Here is a 9668-nt window from a genome sequence, read left to right as displayed (position 1 = left end):
CTGCGCGAGATGCGGCTTGTGCGCGCGCTTCAGGTGTGAGTCAGACAGCAAGACGAGACGGCAAAGAGTTTTTTTTCTGTTAACTTATTGCACTTAATAACTCTTTTTAACATCAAGCAATTCTCTGCTATATGTGTCGAACTAAAACTTTGACCTTTTGCAACGTTTTGATTTAAGTAGCCTATTATTAAAATGATTCAGATATCGCACGCCCTTGCGATATGCATATTGCGATATTTCGATAATTCCGATATATCGTGCAGCCCTAGTGTTTATCATACCAGTATATAGTGTACGCCTCTGCCTGAGCCGGATCCTGTATGTTCGGTTCATTTAGGAGCTCCTGAATCCCTAACAGGATCTGAAGGAAAAAAAAACTGCAAGATGAGTTTTTATAAGAGTATTTTAGAACACAACGCACTAGAATAGAACTGACTAGAGTGAAAAATAATTTCAATGGACCTGTTTAATGGTAATGGCAGGTCTCCAGTCTTTATCCTCCTCTAGGATGGAAAGACACACCGTTCCTGACGGATAAACATTCGGATGGAACAGCGGAGGCTCAAATTTACCTACAGAAGAGAAGCAAGCATTCGTGAGGTGTGCTTTGGACAGCAAGGACTGAATATGTCTGTGCAAAGCTCACATTTTGGGGGTGATGAGGGGTAGTCATCTTTAAACAGCATCCTTAACTTAAACAGACCTCCTTCCCATGGAGTCTAGAGAGAGATGGAGAGAGATCTCACATGATGCTACAGCGGATTAATCAAATTAAAGCTTAAACGGACAATCTTACCCCCTTCTTTCCTGGAATAGCACATTCCCAGTTCATAAGATTCATGGTACCGTCAGGGTTCTTCGTCGGCACAGCAACAAAGCCCTGGGGACATTTGGTCGAGACAAAAGCGCTAACTGAGTACCAGAGGATACAGTGCACTTGTGTTATAGGGTTCATAATAAAGGTTTATTTTGTAGTATATATCCAGAAGTGAGCAATTCTAAGTGTACACAGGATTAAACTGATTGTTGTGTGGACTGCATGAATATAAGGGTTACTCACGAATGGATGGTCTTTCCGCCATGCTTTGCGCTCTTGTGAAAGTCGACTGAGAGCAATGCCAGACATGACCACTGATCCTATGGAGAAATACACATTTATCTGAGTATATGCTAAATAAATAAAGGAGAAAGCAAGTGTAATACATTTAGAAACTAGAATATTTATAGTTCTTATAGAATATTTATATTATGGAATATTGTTAGATCATTTATAGAATATTTAATATTTAGAACACTTATAGTGCCCATCATATAAACCTGTCTGTGACAGATGCACATGAGAAAAGTTATAAGGATTTTCATGGATTTTCATTTATAAGGATTTTTTTTGCAGGTAGGCAAAATCAATGTCAAAGAAATTCCTACCAGTAATAAAGCATAACACACATGTTGGTGAATATAAAACCATGTAAACTAAACCGTTATAATTCACCATGAGTTATTAAATTAATCATTTTCCTAATATGGTAGCTTCAGGGTAAACTGTGCCAGTGCTTCAAATAATAGTAAATATAATACAAGCTCTAAACATTGATCACAGACCTCATTTATCTGGGAAAAAAGCATTATTTGTGGATAATTTTGGCAATGTTCACTCAAAAAACTAAAGTGTATAAGCTCATATCAATGAGCCCCAAGATCAATCAGTTCCAAAAAAAGAGATGCAAAACCTGTACTAAATTAAAGAAAACAAGTTGATAAGATTGAATCCAATATTTGCTAATTTTATAGCAAGTATGTTATATAACAATTTGTAGATTGTTCATTTTTGACCTGGAACATCTCAGGAGTAACAAGGTGGGGGGGGGGGGGGGCCCCAAGTACAAGAATTATCCCCCCAAAAAAGAAGAAGAAAACAGAAAAGTCTTAGTTTTAGTCCAATGTGTTAACATTAGCATTTCAGGAGTAAAAGGGGGGGGGGGGGGGGAGTCCCAAGTACAAGAATTATCCCCCCAAAAAAGAAGAAGAAAACAGAAAAGTCTTAGTTTTAGTCCAATGTGTTAACATTAGCATTTATGGGAAAAGAAAATCAACTTAGCCCATTACATAACACATTTTACCACAAAGAAGTAATTTATATAATTTTGCATGGTTATCAAATCTACAGTATGACATCATAATTAAGATTTGACGCCACACTATGTAATCAACCAACTTTTCATAAACACCACAATCAAAACTGAGGTTATTAACTTCCTATTACAACGATATAATAAGGTTTTAATTCCCTATAGATTATGATGTACAGTAGATTCTCTCACAACAGTATGTTTACAAGATAGATTATGGCGTCGTTATACAGGTTTTTAAGTCCTCATAATAGCATCATAAAAGAAGTTCGTTCTACACGATGCCATAATGGAATTTTAACGCCACATTATGACTCCATAATCAAGGAAGGTTTTAACTTCACATTATGACGTCATAAAATGTCAATAAACATGGAGTCGAGCGCGCGGGACAAAGAAGCTCGCGAGCTCGCGTTCACACAGCAACCATTCCAAACAAAACCGATGCGACCGTGTACCGGCCGGCAAAACACAAGAACACACCGAGCGTACCGCCTTACCTGGTGTATCCCAGTGTTATTCGACTTCTGGGCTCGCTTACTCGAATCGTGTTGGACTCGGAACCGAAGCTGTTAAGTTTCCCTCCCGAAAACACATTCGGTTCTGAAGCGGTCTAATCAGGACCGGCGGCACGGCACGCAGATCGCCTGCAGGAAAATTCGGGATCGGTTGAAATAAGGCGAATGCTGTCCGTTCAACCGATCCAATTGTTGATATTTTAGCTTAGACTTACAGGCGCCATGTGTTTGGGAAAATGAGACGTTGTCTTTACCCTGGTGGAAACAATTTAGAGCAGGCATTCCTTTAGACGTCTAACATTTAAAGGGACAGTACCAAAATAAAATCAATCAATCTATCTATCTATCTATCAGGGCAAATATATAAATTAATTAATAAACAAAATGCAGAATACAGTTTTAAAGAAACATTGATGGCTAGTAAACTGGCAGGTTTCATTTATACTGTTTCCAGGCTATTCTATGTAATAATATATATATATATTAAAAATATACCTTAGTTCCTATTGACTTCTATATTATTTTTTTCCAAACTATGGAAGTCAGTGGGGACCAGCAACTGTTTTGTTACCAACATTTAATTTATTTTTGTAAACTTTTTTTTTTTTTGTCACCACATAGTGGAGTGAATGTAGAATTGAGTGAGCTTAATGAATCTAGAATAGTTTAAATGAAATGAGAGGAAACAGATAATATATGTAAATATATTGGCCTCATGAATTTCCAATCAATGGTATTTCAATATTTTTTTTAAATGCTATTATAGTATTTGTTAATATTTTGAAGTAGCTTTTATTTTTGTTTTCATTTTAATTTTAGCTTAAGTCATTTTGCTATGTGCTTCTGTCATTTTTATTAGTTGTTAAAATTTCTATTTAGCTTTATTTTTATTTCAGTTTTAGTCATTTTTGTGCTTCAGCAAATTTATTTCGGATAGTTGCCAAAGCAAAATTGCTAACTATTTTAAAATTTTCAAACAATATTTTTAAGTTTATTTTATTTAGATTAAAAATGATTTTTAATATATAGCTTTAATTTTTGTTTTATTAACTAATTGTTCTTTTTTTTCCATAATGTCAGTAAAAACACAGACACGTGACTATTTGTTCAAAATGCATTTGTATCTTAAAAGTGTGCGGATGTGTGTTGCTACATTCAGCTACTTCAATGTTACTGTAACGTGATTTTGCAGTACAGGTTAGCATTTTCGAAATGACATACAAACGCATACTCGGTTACCTTATAATATATATCAAAATGTGCATGATCAGGCAAGGTGTCACTTAAATGCTTCACATATCCCGTCTCTGCTCTTGGTGGACAGACAGAAAAGCTCCTTCCCTTTAAGGTCCAGCCAAGGATTCAGAATAAGATACACTTAACACATTTCTTAACAGCAGTTCACGGATACCTCTGAAATATTTTCTGGATAATAATAATAATAGCAGTAGTGCAAAGGCAAAAAAAGGAGGTTACAGTACATACAGGTTTCCAGTAAAATGTGTAGTAGATATACACTAACTCAAAAGTTTGGGCTCAGTAAGATTTTTTTTTTGCAAGAAATTAATGCTTTTATTTGCTTGAGCAGCAAATCAGTATATTAAAAGGATCATGTGACACTGAAGACTGGAGTAATGATGCTGAAAATTCAGCTTTGATCACAGAAATAAATGACATTTTACAAAATATTACAGTATAAAACAGTTATTTAAAATTTCAATAATAATTAACAATATTACCGTTTTTACTGTATTTTCCATCAAATTATTGCAGAGACTACTAACATTGAAAAATCTTACCATCCCCAGACTTTTGAATGCTTGTGCAGCTAAAATCTCAACACTAACAAATATGACTACAATCTTGCATAAAAATGTGTGCTTAACCAAAATTTGTACTGATTTTCAAAATCCTTATTGTTGCATATTTAATTCATAGGACAGTGGGTTCCAAAAGTCTGAGACCACAATAAAAATCTGGGATTTGTTTTTTGACATAATATTTAATTTTCTGTGTGACTCATCAAATGTGAGTAAATGGATGACATTGATCATGTGATTCTTTGTACAGACGCTCAGATTTTCCTGCTTCTATTGAAGCTCAAGATGCTCTTTGAAACATTGCAAATCATGCAGGAGAACAAGAGCATCAGGTTTTGTTCATATCACCGATTAAAGAAAAAGGGAGATGAACGAAATACTGAGATTTGTAAAGAAAAGTGTTCGTTTTAAATGATAAAAGTACGAAATTTAAGTATTGTCACTTATGGACCCCACTGTATGCCCATGAATGTCCATTGAACTGATTGTGCTAACAGGTGGGTAGCGATTCAGAGCGACGTGTCCATTTCCTTTTGATCCCTGAGATTGACATTGGTCCAGTTCTCCAGATCCTGTCCAGAGAATCTGAATCAGTCTCTGAATCCATGAAGATCAAAACAAACAAGCATCCCGGTTTGAATTCAGATTAACAGGCACCATAAAGACTGGATTACAGTGGACATGCTCTTCTTGTGCTGCTTGCGTGCGTCAGGTGTCCAGTGCTCTTGAGGCGTGAAGAGAACAAGCTCATGGAATGTTCTAGAAAGAACTGATGTGTCTCAAAAATTGGCAGCTCTAGATAATCATATTCTAGAACCGCGTTCCTGTAGAATCTGAGGGAAAACAGCAGAGGATTTACATAATACGACAAAAGATTACTAATCTGCACTAAACTACTGTCACCAATACCCTAAAACACAACAGCCATGTTTGGAATAACATACTATTCCTGAAGACTTATAGTATGTACAATACCGTTCAAAAGAACAAAAACAGTAAAAGTAAAATCAGCAATATTGTGAAATATTTTTTACAAATCAAAATAACTGTTTTCCATGTGAATATATTGTAAAATGTAATTTATTTCTGTGATCAAAGCTGAATTTTCAGCATCATTATTCCAGTCTTCAGTGTCACATGATCTTCAGAAATCATTCTAATATGCTGCTTTACTGCTCAAGAAACATTTCTGATTATTATCAATGTTGAAAACAGTTATGCTGCTTCATATTTTTGTAAAAACTGGGAATTCAAGATTCTTTGATGAATAGAAAGTTCAAAAGAACAGCATTTGTTTATTTTAAATATTTTGTAACATTATAAATGTCTTTACTGCTGCTTTCGATCAATTTAATGTGTACTTTCTGAATAAAAGTATTAATTTCTTTAAAAAAAAAAACTTTTGAACGGTAGTACATACTGTGCATAATATGTGGATTTTCTGCATGCATAATCCCAGGACAACCTACAGTTACTACTCTTCCCAAAATAAACCTAAAGTGTAATGTGAATGATTGATTTTATTTATTTATTGTTTATTTATTTATTACACAATAATGCTAAATAACTGATTTTGTTTGTAAAATTATGAGTGGACGCCACAGAATTCAACATACTGTAATGAGGACATGTGACCAATGTTATAAGGTCAAAACCATACTGTTTCACATACTTGTATTAGTATAAGTGTATAAGTATTACTCAGTATTCCATGTGCAATATGCTGTAAGCAGTGTGCTAGTAATGCGTTTAGAACACAGCCAAACACACATGCTGCTTACCTTGGCTTTCTCACTGGGTTGAGAGTTGCTGCTGTATGATTGGTTGTGCAGTTCCTTAGAAACAACACACAAGAACTCCGCCTGATCTTCGTTACCATAGTTATAGGAGGATCCGATACTGACCAACTACACAAAACACGAATGAGGGACAGAAATGGAGAGGAACAGATAGAGATTAGCAACTGTTCTCATTGAGTGACTATAGATGGTTAAAGCAATAGTTCACCCAAAAATCTACATTTGCTAAATATTTGATCACCCTCAGCCCATCCAAGATGTTTGTTTCTTCATCAGAACAGATTTGGAGCAATTTCGCATTACATCACTTGCTCACCAGTGGATGCTCTGCAGTGAATGGGTGCCGTCAGAATGAGAGTCCAAACAGCTGATAAAAACATCACAATAATCCACAAGTAATCCACACCACTCCAGTCCATCAATTAACGCCTTGTGAAGCCAAAAGCTGCGTGTTTGTAAGAAACAAATCCATCATTATGATGTTTTAACTTTAGACAGTTGCTAAAATACCAGTCCTCTATACATAATATTGCTGTCTCCAGTGAAAAAGTTGCCTCGTCTGAATTAGGAGAGAAATAAGCAAACACAGTTTACAAGTCCAAAACAGTTCTAAACAAATATTTGGGTGGATTTTGATGTGAGAGGACAACAGAACAACTTTTTCATTGGAGGAAGTGTTATTATGGATTATGGACTTGTATTTTGGCCCAAAAAAAGTTCAAGTAAAATTTTAAAGTTAAAACATCTTAATGATGGTTTGTTTCTTACAAACACACAGCTTTTCACTTCACAAGATGCTAACTGATGGACTGGAGTGGTGTGGATTACTTGTCTATTATTGTGATGTTTTTATCAGCTGTTTGGACTCTCATTCTGACGGCACCCATTCACTGCAGAGGATCCATTGGTTAGCAAGTGATGTAACGCTACATTTCTACAAATCTGTTCTGATAAAGAAACAAACTAATCTACATCTTGGATGGCATGAGGGTAAATGCATTTTCATTTTTAGGTGAACTATTCATTTAAAGTGACAGTCCACCAAAAAAATGGCAATGATTATGAGTCATAAGTCACTGGAAATGTTTCCCCTGCTGCAACTGTCAAATCTCATTGGAGTTTGCTTTATTCAAATGCAGGTTTGACATCAGTGATGACTCCTCATAGAAACATAGCATTTGTCATATTTTTAATATTAACAAGAACAACTGTGATTCAAGAGCTATGATTGTAATTTAATTGTGATCTCAGACTTTTATTATGCTTTTGTGTCATTTTTGGAGCTCAGTGGCATTGATTCCCATTTACTTTCATTGTATGTGAACAGTATGAAAATTGCGCAAATTATCGTAATAATAAAGTATTTGGAATTTGAAAAAGTTGGAAAAGTATTCAGGTTTTGAAATGGCCATTTTTTAGGTGAACAATCCCTTTAACAAAAATAAAACATTTTAATTGTCAACATGCTCAGGAATGCATTTGCATGCAATGACTCGGCCCTTGTTAAAAACACATGAACACAGTAACACTTCTAAACATGCAGAATATGTGTGCATCACCAACAAAAGCACCCACATCTGTAGGCAACAGCATTCACTGTGACCATTGCAATGAAAATCAAACTTGTGACAGCATGCAGTGGTTAGTGGGAGGACAGGTGATCGTTGGACACACCTCTCCACTGTGGGCTGGGTGAGTTTGGCTTGACTCCTCCCCCTTCACCTCTCGAGACACAATCAGGAAAAACTCTGACTTCTGGGCCCGCCCATAACCTACACTGATAAGCTGCAACAACCAATCAGAGCGTAAGGCAGGGCCTGCATCACACACCGCAGGTCAGCTGAACCGGCGGGAGCGATTCTGATTGTTGTGGAGCTGAAATGATCAAATGAACTAAAGCCGGGTTTGATTTACCTGCTCAAACTTCCATCCGTCTGACATGGTCGAGACCATCTGAGTAAGTTCTTCCTCTTGACACTGTAACACTCTGTAAACATGCTTGACCGGCGACTGAAAATAGAGACAAGGATGGTGAAATAAGTAAAACATCCGTCCTTCATTTACACGTCACATGTAAATAAAGAAATGTCTTTTAAATATGAATTGATTAAATTTATATTTATGTGGATTTGCTTACTGCCTGTTTATGCCTGAATTAAACTTTATTTCTACAGATGTAGTTCATCACATTAACTATGGATATGTTTTACAGACTTTTTACAATATATTTTGTTTTCTCAGTTTCCCTATATACACACACACACACATATATATATATATATATATTTGTGTATGCGTGTGTGTTTGTGTGTGTAGTTTCAGTTTTAACAGTCCTAACAAATTTCTGAAATTATACAATAAATGCTTGTTTATGCATAAAACATCATTATATGATATTATATTATATTATCTGAGGCCACTGTGTATTGAATATTTAGAGTTAAATGTAATTTTAGATGAAATGCAGTTTAGTTAGGGAACAAATTATTGTTCTTGCAAATTACTGCAAGTAGTTTTAATGTTTTAAAAATAAGGGACATATTTTTCTCCATGAAGTAAAAGTATAATGTCTAGCCAAAGTTTCTAGCAGCATAAGCGATCAGAATTCAGTCACAAAACATTCACTTTCCCTGAACCTAGAATAAATCTTTTGACATTAATGTAATTATTGTGCCAATGATATTACTGTCTTGCTATGATGAATCACCAGGGTTGCAATCATGAACTAAAACTAAAACTATTAAAAACATTTTTGTTCATTGAAATAAAGCTGAAATTAAATAAAACATAAATATTAGATGAAAAACTATTAGATAAAAAAAAATAGAAATGTTGGCAACTAACTGAAATAAGTTTAAACTGAAGCACTAAAACTAAAACTAAAACTGAACCTAAAAAACAACGCAAAAAATAAATTAAACATAAATAAACACATTTCATTACACCAAATACACAAAATAATGTTCTTTTTAGCAGCATCATATGACCCCTTTAAGAAAAATCAAATAAAAATGTCAAAAGCACATAATAAAATCACTAAAAACTAAAATAAAATAAAGAAAAACTGAACTAAAGCATTAGACTGATAAAAACTGTAAGTATGCAAGTAATACTAAAAATAACACTGTAAATCTCCTACAGAAGCATATCTCAGTTTAAAGACTGCTTTGATAAAAGGATCTAAAAATAAATGGTAAAGGATTTCAGTGTAAGTGTCAGAGTGAATTTTGTGTGTTCCTGCTCTCTTACGTGTGTGGTCTTGGCTTCTTTTTCACTGATCTTTTCTTTGATGAGTTTTATTAATGATGTGATGTTGTAAAACTCGGCCTCTTCAAGAGCTCCTGAGAGATACACACACACACACACACACACACACACACACACACACACACACACACACAC

The 9668-nt window shown here is 34.9% G+C and overlaps 2 protein-coding genes across 3 annotated transcripts in view; both read right to left on the bottom strand.

Moving 5' to 3' along the window:
• The window catches only part of LOC107677193 (SUMO-conjugating enzyme UBC9-B-like), a 6787-nt gene extending 3906 nt beyond the window's left edge, over positions 1-2881 (bottom strand). Inside the window, exons 1-6 of the mRNA XM_016472002.1 lie at positions 2630-2881; positions 1061-1137; positions 797-880; positions 647-719; positions 463-572; positions 282-361 (exon numbers count right to left, since the gene is read on the bottom strand). Of these exons, the coding sequence (XP_016327488.1) occupies positions 282-361; positions 463-572; positions 647-719; positions 797-880; positions 1061-1126 (413 nt within the window). The 5' untranslated portion in view covers positions 1127-1137; positions 2630-2881. The remainder of the gene's footprint in view (positions 1-281; positions 362-462; positions 573-646; positions 720-796; positions 881-1060; positions 1138-2629) is intronic.
• A 1743-nt stretch (positions 2882-4624) lies between these two features.
• The window catches only part of LOC107677189 (BTB/POZ domain-containing protein KCTD5-like), a 9625-nt gene continuing 4581 nt past the window's right edge, over positions 4625-9668 (bottom strand). The window contains exons 3-7 of one of the 2 annotated variants that reach the window (XM_016471998.1): positions 9516-9607; positions 8181-8276; positions 7941-8051; positions 6249-6374; positions 4625-5300 (exon numbers count right to left, since the gene is read on the bottom strand). In XM_016471998.1, the coding sequence (XP_016327484.1) occupies positions 5271-5300; positions 6249-6374; positions 7941-8051; positions 8181-8276; positions 9516-9607 (455 nt within the window). In that variant the 3' untranslated portion in view covers positions 4625-5270. The remainder of the gene's footprint in view (positions 5301-6248; positions 6375-7940; positions 8052-8180; positions 8277-9515; positions 9608-9668) is intronic. The other variant, XM_016471999.1, reaches the window with a different exon arrangement.

The sequence above is a fragment of the Sinocyclocheilus anshuiensis genome, unplaced genomic scaffold (genome assembly GCF_001515605.1).
Source record: "Sinocyclocheilus anshuiensis isolate Anshui unplaced genomic scaffold, SAMN03320099.WGS_v1.1 scaffold392, whole genome shotgun sequence".
NCBI lineage: Eukaryota > Metazoa > Chordata > Actinopteri > Cypriniformes > Cyprinidae > Sinocyclocheilus > Sinocyclocheilus anshuiensis.
Note: the sequence above shows the minus strand (reverse complement) of the source record. Positions and strands in the feature narration are given on the sequence as shown.